General features: G+C 39.5%; 1 protein-coding gene across 2 annotated transcripts in view; it reads left to right on the top strand.

The window, feature by feature from the left end:
* Marchf6 (membrane associated ring-CH-type finger 6) overlaps positions 1-15,934 on the top strand; it is a 67,672-nt gene that overhangs the window by 35,521 nt on the left and 16,217 nt on the right. For both annotated transcript variants that reach the window (XM_036206815.1, XM_036206814.1), the window contains exons 10-20: positions 1,606-1,657; positions 3,111-3,169; positions 4,936-5,016; positions 5,245-5,313; positions 5,397-5,471; positions 6,435-6,569; positions 8,110-8,229; positions 8,424-8,524; positions 10,415-10,552; positions 12,678-12,879; positions 15,150-15,219. In XM_036206815.1, the coding sequence (XP_036062708.1) occupies positions 1,606-1,657; positions 3,111-3,169; positions 4,936-5,016; positions 5,245-5,313; positions 5,397-5,471; positions 6,435-6,569; positions 8,110-8,229; positions 8,424-8,524; positions 10,415-10,552; positions 12,678-12,879; positions 15,150-15,219 (1,102 nt within the window). The remainder of the gene's footprint in view (positions 1-1,605; positions 1,658-3,110; positions 3,170-4,935; positions 5,017-5,244; positions 5,314-5,396; positions 5,472-6,434; positions 6,570-8,109; positions 8,230-8,423; positions 8,525-10,414; positions 10,553-12,677; positions 12,880-15,149; positions 15,220-15,934) is intronic.

The raw sequence follows: 15,934 nt of genomic DNA, 5'->3' as shown, positions 1-15,934 counted from the left end.
TTTCCCTTTCTATCTTAAATTAACCCATTTTTGTTAGTCTATACTTTGCCACATGGCTTGTGGCTTACCAGTGTCTTTACATGTTGCTTTTCATGGCAGCGGTAGGCGGTGTCTCCCTCCAACCTTCTACTTCCCAGAATTCTCTTCTCTCTTGTCCCGCCTATACTTCCTGCCTGGCTACTGGCCAATCAGAACTTTATTTACACAGAGCACTATCCACAGCAGTCAGGTACCTCAACTTCCTGTAATTCCAGCTCTAGGGGGTCTGACACAGTTTGGAGCTTCATGGTACTTGTACTAATGTGCACATACTCCCACACAGACAGACAGACAGACACACACACACACACACACACACACACACACACACACACACACAGATACAAGATAATAAAGGCGTGTCTTTAAATGAGGGGTAATTCTTTCAAGAAGTTTATTTTCTTTAAAGGAAAAAATGGTGTTTTTAGGTCGTGTAATGCAAAATATACTTGTTATTTGGGATTTTTCAATAGATTAGGCTTGTCTGCAGTAGCAGAACTGCTGCAGATGGAGATTTGGCAATAACAGGAAGCCCAGAGGAAGTAGAGGCTTAAGGGTTGCATGATCCAGTGGCCCGGCACTGTTATAAAAATGCAGATAATATCTGTCTCTTGTTTACTTAAATATATCCTTTACCTTGTTGGTGTTTTCTAAGAATGGCAGGAGTTGTTAAGGTCAAATAGGAAAGTCGTTTGCAGCTTGACTTCCTTCCTTATACAGTTTCAGGGGAATCTGATGTAGAAATGAATGTAATAGGATTCTGCTTTCAATAAATAACATTTTAAAGTTAATAGTTAAAGATAAGAAAATATGCCAGGCTTAGTGGCATGTGCCTTTAACCCCAGCACTTGGGTGGCAGAAGCAGATGGATCTTCATGAGTTCAAAGCAAGCCTGGTCTACAGTACGGGTTCCGGGATAGCCAGGGCTACATCAGGAAGCCTTGTCTCAGGGGATTGTCTCAGGGGAATGTAGCATGAATCTTAAAGAGTTTTATTAATGAAAACAAACTTGGAGCCAGGTATCAGGGTGAATGCTGGAAGACCAGAGAGAAGCAGAACAAGCCACAGCTACTTCACCTTGCGGTTCCTCAGTTGATCCTGTTTCCTCAGACTGGAAGCCTCTCAGTCCTTACCCAAACGAATCTCAGCTGCACTGTTGCTCAAAATACTAAAAGCTTAACCAGGCTAAATGCTTCTAGTTTCTGGTCCTCACACCTTATATATCTTTCTGTTTTTGCCATCACTGCCTAGGATTAAAGGCTGCTTTTTGGGATTAAAGGCGAGAGTCACCATGCTTGGCTATATCCTTGAACAGATGGATTTCTGCCTCTGAAATGCTAGAATTAAAGGCGTGTGCTACCCACTGCCTATCCTCTATGTTTAATATTGTGGCTGTTCTGTCTCTGACCCAGATAAGTTTATTAGAGTGCACAGTATATCAGGGAACACAATACCACCACAGGGGGAAAAATCAGTTCTAGTTATTTTCAGGATTTAACTATGACTAAGTGAAATTGTTCAAATAAATATGAGATATCACTGACTTACTAATGCTTTCTCCTATAGGAACACGTGTTCTGGGTGGTGTCTTTAAATACATTGTTCATTCTTGTTTTTGGTAAGTTGTACCTATGCTTTTAGTTTTTGTGGTATCATGATAGAAGTTTGGCTTTCTAGGAGTTTTGTTGCAGGTTTTTGTTTTATTTGTGCTTTAGGAATATAAAGGTACATGTTATGTGGACTTAGATGCCAGATTCCTAGTACATTCCTTGAATTTTTACTTAGTGATTGAATCATCCTCTACCCTATTTATCAATGAGGATGTTTATTGTTACTATGGAGAAACAATAATTTATTAAGAACAAACTGAAATTTGGCTAGAAAAGCTTCAGGAAAAGAGAAGCATAAAATTTTTTAATACGAAAAATAGAAGTATACTTTCTGATTAACTATAGTGTCATCTAAAACTTAGAATTCATTGTTTCCCAATAATCCATCATATTTACAAACTCTAAGTTGTTCCCTCAAATGCCATTTTATAGTTGGTTTGTTTGAATAAAGATCCAAATACTGTGCACACATTGCTGGGGAGTTGAAATACTCTCTTCTGTGCTTCCTACCCCACTCTGTTAGGATACTGTGTGTCTACTACTCTGTCTACCATGTTTTCTAAACTGGTAGTCAAATTTAAGGGCCTGATCAGGTCAGGGTCAGTCATCTTTGACAAGGTTATCGGGCATGCATTTTGACTTTGAATGGGACATAGGAAGAGGTAGGTGATTTCTATCATTTTCTGTTTACACTAAGAGAGCAATCTGTGGAATGAGGTTTTAGTGTCAGCCCTCCTTAGGTGCTGAAAAGTGCCAAATGCTTCAAACTCTGGCATTTCAAAGGTCACTCTTGGCTGGCTTTTCTGTAAACAGAGTTCATTTTTATCAAAAGCAACAATCCAGTTAGTGTGAGGTTGGTTCTTGGGAGACGCCAGGCACGTGGTGTCCTTTCAGTGATTAGTCCAAAGTGAGGAGCTGGTGTGCGGGCCACTTCCCAGACGTGAAGTGTTTCTTTTCATGTTGTTGCCCTTTTCCTTTGTGGTTGATATTTGGAGCTTTGAGTATTAAGAAGAAGAGCTCATGGGTTTGGTTTCTATGTGTTCCCATCAATTTTGGTCATTGAATGGTTGTTATTAATTTTTAAAGCTCATATCATCTCTTTAAAAATGCCAGTGACACCCTCTTCAGAATGGCTCCTGTGTCCTTTTGACAGGGCCCTGTTAGACCTCGATGTTTTATTCTGCCAGGTACAGTTTGGTTTTTTTCTCCGAGAACCTTCTGTTTCTCAAAGATGTCCTGATTCCTTTAGTGGAGATTACGTTAAGAGTGCTCATTGGGGCTGGAGAGAGGGCTCAGAGGTTAAGAGCACTGGCTGCTCTTCCAGAGGTCGTGAGTTCAATTCCCAGAAACCACATGGTGGCTCACAACCATCTGTAATGAGATCTGGAGCCCTCTTCTGTATACATTAAAAAAAAAAAAAGTGCTCATTGTTCTAATGATAATTTTTCTCCTCTCTTTTAGCATTCTGTCCCTACCACATCGGCCATTTCTCCCTTGTTGGTTTGGGATTTGAGGAACATGTGAGTATAATACTTTTAGAACATTACTTTTGCTAATTATCCCCAAATTTGTTAATTTTCTAAGGATTTTTCTTTTTCTTTTCTTTTCTTTTTTTTTTTTTTTTTTTCTGAGACAGGGTTTCTCTGAGTAGCCCTGGCTGTCCTGGAACTCACTTTGTAGACCAGGCTGGCCTTGAACTCAGAGATCTGCCTGCTTCTGCCTTCCAAGTGCTGAGATTAAAGATGTGTGCCACCACTGCCTGGCTAGGAATATTTTATTTTTATTTTATGTGTATAAATGCTTTGCTGGCATGTATGTGCGCCATGAGTGTCTTGTTGGATACTGTGGAACTGAAATTATGGGTGCTTGTGAGCCACCATACTAGTGCTGAGAAGTGGACCCAGGTCTTCTGCAAGAGCAACAAATGCTCTTAATTCTGCTGAGCCATGTCTCCAGCCCACTAAGGAATATTTTGAAGAATTCATTTCTCAATTTATCTTGTGCAAAGGAACATTTAGTTAGCACAGTCTTGTTCTTTTTGTTTGAAACTGAACAGTTGCTCAGGAAGTAGCATGTCATATGCCAGCCATTACAGGTGTGCTGCAGAACCTCACAGTATGCTAGGCCTGAGGTTTCCCATAGGTTGCTTTTCCTTCACTTGATGAATGTGTATGTACCTCTCTGTACTTTCATGAGGTGGTCCAAAGTGAATTTTGGAAAGTATCAGTATATTTATCAATTTTTAAAAAGGGAATAGAATACTCTCTTGGGGTAATGGACTATAGTGTTTTCCCAAGAATTTCTTATACTTTACATTTTGTCATTTCCTAATGATAGATAAATAGTTGGATAGATTCTTGCTACTTTTTCTTTCTAAAACATTTTATTAGCTCAGCAAACATCTAGTAACCTGGCATCCTGCAGCTCATTAGCAGTAAAGAGTGTTAATGGGCATGTCTGACTCTGATAGCAATAGGATGGTGATGACACTGCCCATGACTAAGAGACTGTTTTTTGTACTAAGATGGGACTACCACAGCTGGAGTTTCGAAAGATTCATGGAGTATGGCTACTATTTGGACTCTGAGGATTTCTCTTCTAAGAGCTGACTCGGGTCTTTTGTTTCCTTTGTGTGCATGAGTTCTTTGATCACTTTTGGGCACGTTCCATTATCTTCTACTGCTCTGATGCCTCTTACTGGTCGCTTGTGAGAACCTACAGGACTGAGACAAATGGTTTCAGTAGACACTAACTTTCTGAACTGTTGCTACTTATTACATATAACCCAGGAAATGAAAAGATATGAATGAGAACTGTTTGTCATTCTCCAGTTTTTGCTTTCTGCAAGTCTCTAGAACAGTAATGGAGAGTTAGAGAAGCTTAAACAGTTACTTCTAAGGGTATGAGATGATGTGGTCAGATTGTTAGCAGGCTGGTGGCAAGCTGGGCAGTATGCTAGCAATCCGCTCTTAGCAAATGCACCTTTGTGAGAATAAGGGCTGGCTGTTAAGATTGTGGTATTATTGGGAAATTTCATTCACTTTCTTATTTTGACTCTTGATAAAATGTTATTCTTTACTATTCATCAGTCTTTGGTAATATTTAGCAGTCTATCTATGAGAGGGTCTGGTTTCCTGATTCTTCTTAAAGGAGATTTCAGTTTTTAAATTATAAATATCTTGAAGCAGCAGTTTACTGTCTATCATTCAGATCACTTAGTATACTTAAAAACTGGGTTATCAGCCATGAGGGTAAGTTTTATCTTATTTATTTGTTTTATTTTCAGGTCCAGGCATCTCATTTTGAAGGTCTAATCACGACAATTGTTGGATATATACTTTTAGCAATAACGCTAATAATTTGTCATGTATCCTTTAATGAGTCAGCTTGGAGGTACAGTGCCATTCATACCAAAGAGTTCTCACTAACAACAATGCTGCTTTCCCCTATGTCTTCATAAAAGTTAATGTTTGTGAAGGGATGAGTGTAGGAAGAACTCGAATAAATGAAATTTGTTATTACATTTAGTATAACCTGAAGAGTTTCCTGTCTCCCATTCTCAAGTGTTCAGTGTCTCCTTGACTCGATGCTGCAGGCCTTGGCAACTCTTGTTAAGTTTCATAGGTCTCGACGCTTGCTAGGAGTCTGCTATATTGTGGTTAAGGTAATCCAACTGTAAATGAAAGCTCAAAGTGGTTTGTTCTCCATTTGATTGATACTGATGACCTTTATTTTTATTTAATTAAGGTTTCTTTGTTAGTTGTGGTAGAAATTGGAGTGTTCCCTCTCATTTGTGGCTGGTGGCTGGATATTTGTTCTCTGGTGAGTTGAACGCCCACTGTCATAATTTCATTTGAAAGCTTCAGAAAGTCTTTAGAAAACATTCCTTTTAAAGAAAAGGAATTTGGTGATTTACTTATTCTTGGCATATAACACTATTGAGTCTAAATGTATTAATTTGTCTTCAGTTTTGTTTAATGTATGTATTTGAATATCAGGGTATTTTGATTGGAGCTTTTATAACTATTGGAGAATTTCGTTACTCATTCTTCCCTCCTAAATTTTATACTAATGTTGGCCAGTTTTTAAAACTATGATACTAAATTTTAATGGCTTTTAGTTTTGATTTTTCAAAATATATGTAAAAAAGCTGTTCTTGGTTCTAAGATTGACGTTTACTTTTATTCTTTATTATTTAAAACCTTTTGTGAAAGCAGACCTGTAACTAAGAAATGAAGATCTTATATAGTAATTTTTACTAGTACAGGGCTGAAAGCATAGGTCAGTTGGTAGAATGCTTGCCTAGGATGCATGAAGTCCTGAGTTCAGTCTCCAGCACCACATGAAGTCAGTGTGATAGCTAGGAGGTCAGAACGTCCAGGTGTCCTTCAGCTGCACGGAAAAGAAACGAACTAGTGAAACTAGTTATCCTTCATGATTTTTAATTGCAGTATTTATTTTGAGTATTTGCTCATGTGACGGTGAGAGCACACCTTGCAGGAGTCCACTCTCTTTACCACATGAATCCCAGGGATATCAAACTCAGGCTATCAGGCTTGGTAGCAAGTGCCTTTACCCACTGAGCCACATTGCCTGCCCATGCTTCAAGATTTTAAAGTGCTATATACTCTTATATAGCTCTGTGAAATTGAAATGGCATTAAGAGAACTGAAAACCAAAAACATTGACATTACTTGCATTTGGTGGGTGATCTTACTCTTAATGGTGGAAGTACTAAGTGTGTGTAGGTGGCACAGATCTCTAATCTGTTCTGTTTTGGCTCAGGAAATGTTTGATGCTACTCTGAAAGATCGAGAACTGAGCTTTCAGTCAGCTCCAGGAACTACGATGTTTCTGCACTGGCTGGTGGGAATGGTGTATGTGTTCTACTTTGCCTCCTTCATTCTGTTACTGAGAGAGGTAGGTACTATAGTGAAGTGCTGGTGCTCTGCGTTTTTTAGAAGAGATTTGCTTTGACCTAATAAGGGAATCCACGAGAGTCTGTTAAAGGGTATCAAGGACTTGTTAAGATATAAAATGGGAAGCTGGGCAGTGGTGGCGCACACCTTTAATCCCAGCACTCAGGAGGCAGAGGCAGGTGGATCTCTGTGAGTTCGAGGCCAGGCTGGGCAGCAGAGTGAGTTCCAGGAAAGGCGCAAAGTTACACAGAGAACCCCTGTCTCAAAAAACCAACAGATAGATAGATAGATAGATAGATAGATAGATAGGTAAATAGATAGATAGGTAGACAGACAGACAGACAAATAAAAAAAATGGGAGAGGATACAGAACAAAGTAAACAGCTGTCATCCTCCTCCATTCTGCCTGGCAGTCAATGGGACCAATCGTCCAGTTTCTGACCACCCCAAGAGAAGGTGAGCACTCACCTCCTCCTCAGTTTTAAGCAGTCACATACCCAGGGGAAAAAAAAATTATGCTTTTATTGGGCCAGATACCCCAAGGTCATGGTTGGAGCAAGTTCCCACAGCACTGACACCCAGTCATCCCTCCAAGGTTAGGTAGGGTGTTTTCCTAACTAAACCATATTCTCTACTATTCTAAGAGGGAATAACAGAGTTTGGTGTGATTACTTTAAATTGATTTTTATGTCAAAAAATGGTATGTTATAGTTTTAAAAATGATCAAGGCTAATTAAAAACTAAAGTTCTTATTTGATATATGTCATACTTACCCTCTGTTGTAAACTCCTAAAAGTGATATATAATAAACTAGTCTTAGACTTCATCCCAAGAAAAGTTTCATAGAATTGAAAATGTTGGAATATTTAGGAACTGACATTTGAAATACAGAATTACAGTGAGTATCCTTTATGATCCCAGTTTACTTGCCAGGTGGGAACCTTCACAGATCCTGTTCTAACTGGTTTAAAAATGAGGGAAGATTAGTGTTTCCTTAATATACATCTCAAGCTTCAGATTCTATGCTCTATGCTGGGGTAATAATAAGAAACAAAGGCACAATTCCTGTTCTCCTTTGTTTTTGGAAATGAATAAATCCTTTGAACAAATTAGCTTTCTTTATTTACTAAGACTGGTGATGGAGGAGAAAGCCTAACAAAGCCACTGGGAATGGAATGTGAAATCACAGAGGCTGAATGTCATTTGTGCTTTACTCTGTGAAAAATTTGAGGAGGATAGGGGGTGGGTCTGGATCCTTCCCCTAAATACTATACATCATATAGTATGTAGTAATGTTTATATATTTTTACCTCAGTGATCCAGATTTCTTAATAAATTGTTCTCAGTGAGTATTTTCCAGTTTTCTATTAAAAGCATCAAAAGTCATTAAAAGCACAGTAGTTTGATAGAATTTCTGGCTAAGGAACTTCTTTTTCCATTGACAGTTGTGAATTCTTTAGGACCTTATTTTTCTGTTAATGTTCATATGTATAGCATAAAGATGTTATTGGGTATCTATCACCCTTTAAATATATTTGCAGGTACTTCGACCTGGTGTCTTATGGTTTTTAAGGAATTTGAATGATCCAGATTTTAATCCAGTACAGGAAATGATCCACTTGCCCATTTATAGGCATCTCCGAAGATTTATTTTGTCAGTGGTGAGCAGACCTTTTTTTTTTTTTTTTAAATCCAATGCTATCTTTTAATTTCATACAGTGTTTTTGTTGTTTGTATCCTTTTAGATTGGGAGGGCTGGGGGAGCATACTGACTGTATTTACCTGAGCCAGTGGAATGTACTTACCAAGTAGTTTGCTGGACTCAAAGTGGGGTTGTGCTTGTTTCTTACTTCAGATTGTCTTTGGCTCCATTGTACTTCTGATGCTCTGGCTTCCTATACGTATAATTAAGAGTCTCTTGCCTAATTTTCTTCCCTACAATGTCATGCTCTACAGGTAAGAATTTTGTTGTTATTTTGGTGGTTTGGGGGCTTGAACTCAGTGCTAGTATGGTAAGCAAGTACTTTACCATTGAGTGGCATCTCCAACCCTACAGATACATTTTTTTTTTTTCTCGAGACAAGGTTTCCCTGTGTAGCTTTGCACCTTTCCCAGACCTCACTTGGTAGCCCAGGCTAGCCTTGAACTCACAGAGATCCGCCTGCCTCTGCCTCCCGAGTGCTGGGATTAAAGGCGTGTGCCACCAACACCTGGCTTTTTTTTTTTTTTTTTGTAGATAAATTTTTAAAACTTAGAAAAACTATAATGATATGTCACTATGGGGAATTTAATATTCAAATTACATTAAACATTTTATGTGATAGTTTCATTTTGCCATACTCTCATATACATGCTAATAGTTAAATTTTTCAAAGGAAGATTTATTTTTACATTTGTTTAGAAAGTTTTACCACACTTAATGAGAATTAGTGGCATTGTTTTTTCTTTGTTTAACTATTAACTAAAAATAAGACTCAAGGCTTTCATCTTTTTGTGTTTAAACTTTTCAGTGACTTCATTACCCCAGAGTTCTCCTCAAGCTATGGGGAATGAGATTGCTTCCTCAAGTTTACTTCTGTCCTTTTTAAGTTTTGTGGGTTCCAAGTCCTTAAGACCTTGCACTAAACCAACTTCTTACCACTCAGTAGCTTAGTTTCCTTCTCCCTTTGCTCTCCATTTATATCCCACCCTCATCCCTGCTGTCTAGATTTTCTGAAAGTTTGGGTTTATTATTCCTCTGTTAAGAATTGTCAGTAGTTCCTCCATAGTACAGGTTACGTTTTGGGGCAAGGAGAAGGCTTTAAAATAGATAAAACATGTTTTATGATTAATAATCATTACTGCTTTAGAGAAAAGAATAGAGAACGCCCAAAATGGGGTTTTAATTTAGAAGGAGTAACTGATTGATAGACTGCAGTGACAGTTGAGGAAAGCCCTGAAGGGAGATGAGGAAGGGGTGCTAAACCATGTGCATCCTTTGAGACTGACTCAGGTGGGCACAATAGCACCCAGGTCTGTTTGACAGGCTAGTTTGGCTAAGAAGGAGAGAGCACAGTAGTTGGGGATGAAGTCAGAGAAGTCTTGAAAGTCAGCTTTTTGAGTCTTGGAGGCTGTAATGAACACTTTGACTATCAGGCTCACTCTGGCACCTCAGTGATAAGAGAGTGAGAATGATGAGGTTAGAGTAGCCAGAAGAGAATGTGATGATCCTAGTGGAGATGGGAAGGGCACAGAGTCAAAGGAGTCCAGCAGTGTGGTTGTGAAGTGTAAAGAAGGAAGTCAGAAATCAGAAGTTCTTTCTTAGCATGGGAAGTATGGGCTTAATGTACTGAGGTGACAATGGAAAGAGATTAATGGTTTGGTTGGATGTGTATTCTAGGTACACATCAATGTGGAGCACTGAGCTCCATCGTGGATATACAAGTTAGGAGTCAGGGAAGAAATGTCAGTAGTAGATGAAGGTGGTATGCAAGCCACAGTCACAGTCACACAAGGAATAAGCTTAGTTGAAAAAGAGGACAGAATGGGGTCTCATATTTCTAGACTGGAGAAGCAAAGGGGAAGCAGCTGGTTTGGAAGCTGTTGAGGGAGACGTTAGGAGGATGGGTGAGCAGCTCTAACATGCTGCTCTCACAGTGCAAGTGAATATAGTGGCATGGACACCAAGGGACCAGGAACAGCTTCAGGGAAGTCTGGGAGGATAGCCTCACTGACTTGAAGAGCAAGTGCGAGAAAAGCAATAAAGACAATGGGTTCATTTTGCTTGGAGATTTGTTTAATCTGATTAGATGTTTTATAAATTATAATGGAAATAGGACTCATGTCGTAAACCTGTAACTGTTGTAGTGATGCTCCGGTGAGTGAGCTTTCCCTTGAGCTGCTCCTGCTGCAGGTCGTCTTGCCAGCATTGCTGGAACAGGGACACACGAGGCAGTGGCTGAAGGGGCTTGTGCGTGCATGGACCGTTACTGCTGGATACTTGCTGTGAGTATAGCAGCTGACTCCCTGGGCTTCTGTGTTGTCTATCTCTATAACTTCTTTTTTTTTCTTTTTTCTGATACTGGGGATTGAAGCCAGGACCTCATACATACTATACAAATGCTATACCACTGAGTGACATCTCTAGCCCCATATTTTATTTTTAATTTTGAGACAGTCTTACCTAAGGTGTAACTGTAGAGTCCTCATGCCCTAGTCTTCTTGATACTGAGAGTACAGGCATGTGCCACCATGGCCTATCTTGTTTTATAACCTTCCTGAAAGGAGTGAATTCTGCATTCCAGCCAATAAAAAGTAGTTTTAGACTCTGGAGAGATGGCTCAGCAGTAAGGGTTCTTGCTATTCTTCCAGAGGACCAGTTCATTTCCCAGAACTAATGTCAGGCTCCCTCAACTGTCCGTGAGTCCAACTCTGGGGATCTGACACATTTTCTGGCTCTGTGGGCACCTACACACATATGTCATATATACACACATGCACACATGTAAATAAAAACACTTAGAAAACCCTAGGTTTAATAACAGCTGAGTGCTATCCACAGGTTACCCTTTCAAGAAGGGTGTGTACACCCTTTCCCCTCTGGTGCAGGCTCACTGCTGCACCTTTTGTGCTGTTCGCTGTGGCAAACAAAGGGTATTGGGGCCAGCAGCACAGTTAGACTACATGGTGTGCTTATATAGGAGTGTGACAGTCCCATCAATACAAATTAACTTAAAAGTTAAAAAATGTGGTGCATTTAAAGACAAGCTGACTTACCTTTATTTTATTATTTACTTTATTAGGGATTCTAACCAAGTAAAGAAAGTTTTCTAAGGTTTGATTTCTTGCTTGTTACTTAGTTACTTTTCGTGTGGCTGTGATAAATACAAGCATGTTTGTTTTGGCTTACATTTTGAGGGTAGAGTTCATTGTGGTAGGCAAGTCTTGGCAGTAGGAGCTTGAGGTATAACATTTGCATTCAGGAAGCAGAGAGAAAGAAATGCTAGTCCATGGCTAGCTTTCCTAATTTATTCTGTTCAGGATCCTTGGCCTTCACAGTGAATGGTATCACCCACTTTTAGGATGGTTCTTTCCACCTTAGCCTAATTTAGACATTCTCTCACTGGCATTCTAGAGGCCTGTCTCCTAGGTTCTGTCTTAATTAGGAGTTTCATTACTACACTAAAACACCATGACCAAAAGCAACTTTGGGAGGAGAGGGTTTATTTCATCTTACATTTCCAGGTAGCAGTCCATCACCAAAGGAAGTCAGGGTGAGAACTCAAGGCAAGAACCTGTAGACAGGATGGATGCAGAGGCCATAAAGGAATGCTGTTTACTGGCTTGGTTCTTAGGGCTTTGTCATCCTATTTCTTATACTCATCCCATCTCCAAACCACTCACCCAGGGATGGCACCCACCCTCTGTGGAATAGGCCCTCCCTCATTAATCACTAATCAAGAAAATGCACTATAGGCTTAGTCACAGGTCAGTCTCGTGGGGGCATATTCTTAATTTATTATGTTCCTTCCCAGATGACTATAGCCTGTGTCCAGTTGACGCATAAAACTGGCCAACACTATGACTCTAGATCTTGTCAGGTTGATGATCAGGGCTAATCCCCATAACCATTTGTATTTGTTGTGCTGAATTTATTTATTGAGTCTATGAGATAGGGGAAGTCTCTGAAATATTTGGCATACTGTGTTAAATTACTGTGTGGTGTAGACTTGGTTATATTTGATTAAACACCATCCTTCTCTCCAGGGCTACTCTTGTCTGAATTGATTTGTAGCTTGTATGGGAGACACAGCAATCATTTGGGAAGAAGAAAAAGATTTTCACTCTGGAGCCTAATGCCAACTGTCTTATGTTTTCCTCTAATCACTGATTTCTTCCCAGATGTTGGGTGAGGAGACAAAATAGGTTGAATTTGTGGAGTGTCCCACGAGCTAGCTAATATAGTTGGAAGAGTTTAATTTGAAGCAGACACTAGCATTTAGTCTAGATAGCAGAAGCAATGCTCTCTATAGAATCCACATACACGTTTTCTCTCCTTTAAGAAAATACACTATGCTTGTCATTGTCACTCTGACCTGAAATGAGACTCACTGGTGTAACTTCTATGTAGCGACCTTCATTCCTACTTACTGGGAGACCAGGAAGAAAATGAGAACAGTGCAAATCAGCAGGTCAACAATAACCAGCCTGCTCGAAACAACAATGCTGTTCCTGCTGGGGAGGGTCTGCATGCAGCCCACCAAGCCATACTCCAGCAGGGAGGACCTGTCGGCTTTCAGCCTTACCGCCGGCCTTTTAATTTCCCACTCAGGGTAAGTCTATGTAGCCTGATTTCTGTAAATTAGTCTTTTCTTTCAGTTTTCTTTTGAGAATTAATGCTGTTAAATTGGAACTGTGTAGTTATGCTTTATGGTCCCTGGAAACAAACCTGTTATATTATTCATGCAACTTTAATGTTCAAAATACGTTGTCAGATTTTAGAGATGGATACTGTGTGCAATTAGGATTCAATGGACTTTAACTCTTGTTGTTTGAGAAAAAAAAAAAGATTGTAAATTAGAAGCTAGCATGATGGATAACATTTTATGTGTGTGTCAAGAACTGTAATGACATGTTAGTGTTTGCCTCTGATTTAAAATCCCCACTCACAGCTATTGGATTGGAACAGAATTGTGTTCCTCAGTAGGGCAAAGGCCCATGAGGCACAATGCAGTGAGTGTGGAGTAGTGTATGTATGTATGGTCTTCAAGACTCTTCTTTCTGGCTCCTGCCCATCCCAGACCTCTCCTCTTATAGACCATCTCCTAAATAGTTATATGTAATTCCAAGCTTACCATGTCCAGTATATACTTTAGGACCTCACATGTCACAGATGTGGGTGGTTGTCTCATGTTGATATCTAATGAAACTGAAGACCAGCTTGGCTAAAAATATGCCTGTTTCATGGTCTTGAAGCTAGCAGTCATTTTGTGATTCACAATCTTGTCAGAAATTTATCCTGATGATTAGTGCCATTTATATGCAATTTGTTGTATTTCAAATCTTTGTTTATAATGGTTTGAGGTTATGAGTCTGATTATTTTGAAATTTGGGTAGATTTTTTAAAACCTTTTATCCTTAGTCCTTTTTTTTGTAAAAATACTCATCATCATATTTTTCTATTACCTGTTGGTCATATGTAGCCATTATCTAAGCACACCTTGAGTGTCTGGTATTTTTGATGAGTGTTAAAGTTATAGAGATCATGCCCTGAAACCACTTTCAGAGAACTTTGGGAGATTAAAAAGCAAATCCAAATAGTAGCAGATTCGGGTTCTCAGAGTAGATGTTTTCTGAGGGCACTATGACTACTTTTGGGCAGGGGCCACTGGTTTGTAATACAAGTGCATAGAAATCTTCATGGAGAAGGTGATACCTAAGCTGTCTTTAGTGCTGAAAGGGTAAGCAGATTAAGAAGTGGAAAGTAGGAAGGGCATTCCAGGCATATGCCAGGAAAGGGCACCTGGGACATGGTAAGCTTGGAACTGGGGATGACATTGTAATTTAGAGGATGGGGGATGTATGCAGAGGAGAGATGAGGGACAAAGGAAGCTGTGGCAGGCAGGACTCTTGGATGGGCAGCAGCCAAGTGGAGAGTCTTGAATATCATGTGTACACTAGTTGGCACTCACGATTTTGTGCTTCGCCTCACTGAGAACCACATCTATTTTGATGAAACAACTTATTCTAGAAAATGTTGCTTACCGTGATGAAGGAAACAAGAAGGTCTTTCTTCAGTTCCTTTTTCTGTGGATCCTAAAAGCAGGCCTCATAGTGAACACCCTGTCCTTCACGCAGCCCTCTTGCTGAATTAGGGGACAAAAAGGCTATCAGAGACAGAATCACAAAGGCTGTTCGGGCAGGCAAAGTTAGAGTGTTAATGAGGTTTTTCTCAAGACCTCTGCCCTCTGATCTTGGGGAAGGTGTACCTGGTAAGGTAGAAAATGAACTACAGTGCTGCCTTTCAGCCCAGGAAAGGGTTCTCCTCTTCCCTGTGTGCGCTGTTGTTCCATTGATACTTCCCAAGACAGTAGCCACTGACTACATGTATTTATTTATAGTTAAGAGTAATGAAAATAAAATTTTAAATCATTACACAACACTATTCACATGTCAGGAGTTCAGCAGCCACATGTGGCCAGTGGCTGCTGTATTGGACAGTGCAGAATTAGATGTATCTATCACCACACAGAACATCTAATTGAATAGCACTGTTTAGAAGGATGGGTAATTTAAATTTGTTAATACTAAATTTTGGTTGAGTTTGTTTTACTGAGTATAAATATGTTTGCTTCTTTATTGTGGGTAGATCTGATTGTGTGAAAACACTTACTTTCTATAGGCCACCTCTCTCTCCCAAAAGCACAGGTGCGGACCGCCTCCCTCTGCTCTTTCTTTCTCATCAATTCTGGGATTACAGGCATCATGTGTCCCTGTCCCAATGGCAGGCCTTTATAGTGGGAGTGTTATGTGGATTCTTTGAGGAGTATCAGAATACATTGAAGACATGTGAACCACTTACGAACTCTGTTTTTTCTTGCAGATATTTCTGCTGATTGTCTTCATGTGCATAACATTACTAATTGCCAGCCTCATTTGCCTTACCTTACCAGGTATGAGTTTATCCTAGCATTCAGCTATTAAATGTTAAGATTCTTTTCTCAAAACAGGTAATATCTTAGGGAGAAGAGATTTATCATCAAGTAGAAAATGGAAATAGTCCTAATGTTTGGTTCATAGGCTATTGATCCCTTAGGGGTACTTCATTCTGTTGGACTCCACAGTGCATAGGTTCATCAGTTCCAAAAACAGTTATGGGTTTATTCTAGAGCATGGCACTACAGCCTCTCAGTTTTTGTGGTGCATCGTACTGTGGGTTTTCAAAGTTATTTGTAAGACTTAAGACATTTTCTCAGTCAGTATGTAAAGAACTTTATAAAGTTAGACTGTTTCCTCAACTCTGGGATTCACATATATTGATCTTCTCTGGCATTGACTTTGCTAAAATTTTCAACCAAACAGGATTTCTTCATCTAACAAGTAAACCTCTCTGGTTGGATACAGTAGCTTGCCATCCTCTCCAGAGGTCAGTTCTCAGTGAGATGGAGTGTACAAAGCCAGTGACAAATCACAGAATAACTTGTCCTGTAGTTTATGTCCAGTCAAGACTTTCCAAATCATACTGATAGTTATTAACCACTAAATGGTATATTGAGTAATTCTTGATGATGATAATACTAACTCAATAATTTTATACATCAAATTTGTATTAAAATTTGTCTCATGAGTAGTTATAAGGCCGGGAAGGAATAACTAGGGACATTAAAA

The sequence above is a fragment of the Onychomys torridus genome, chromosome 15 (assembly GCF_903995425.1).
Source record: "Onychomys torridus chromosome 15, mOncTor1.1, whole genome shotgun sequence".
NCBI classification, from domain to species: Eukaryota; Metazoa; Chordata; class Mammalia; order Rodentia; family Cricetidae; genus Onychomys; species Onychomys torridus.
The sequence above is the reverse complement of the archived record's forward strand: the minus strand, read 5'-3'. Positions and strand labels throughout refer to the sequence as shown.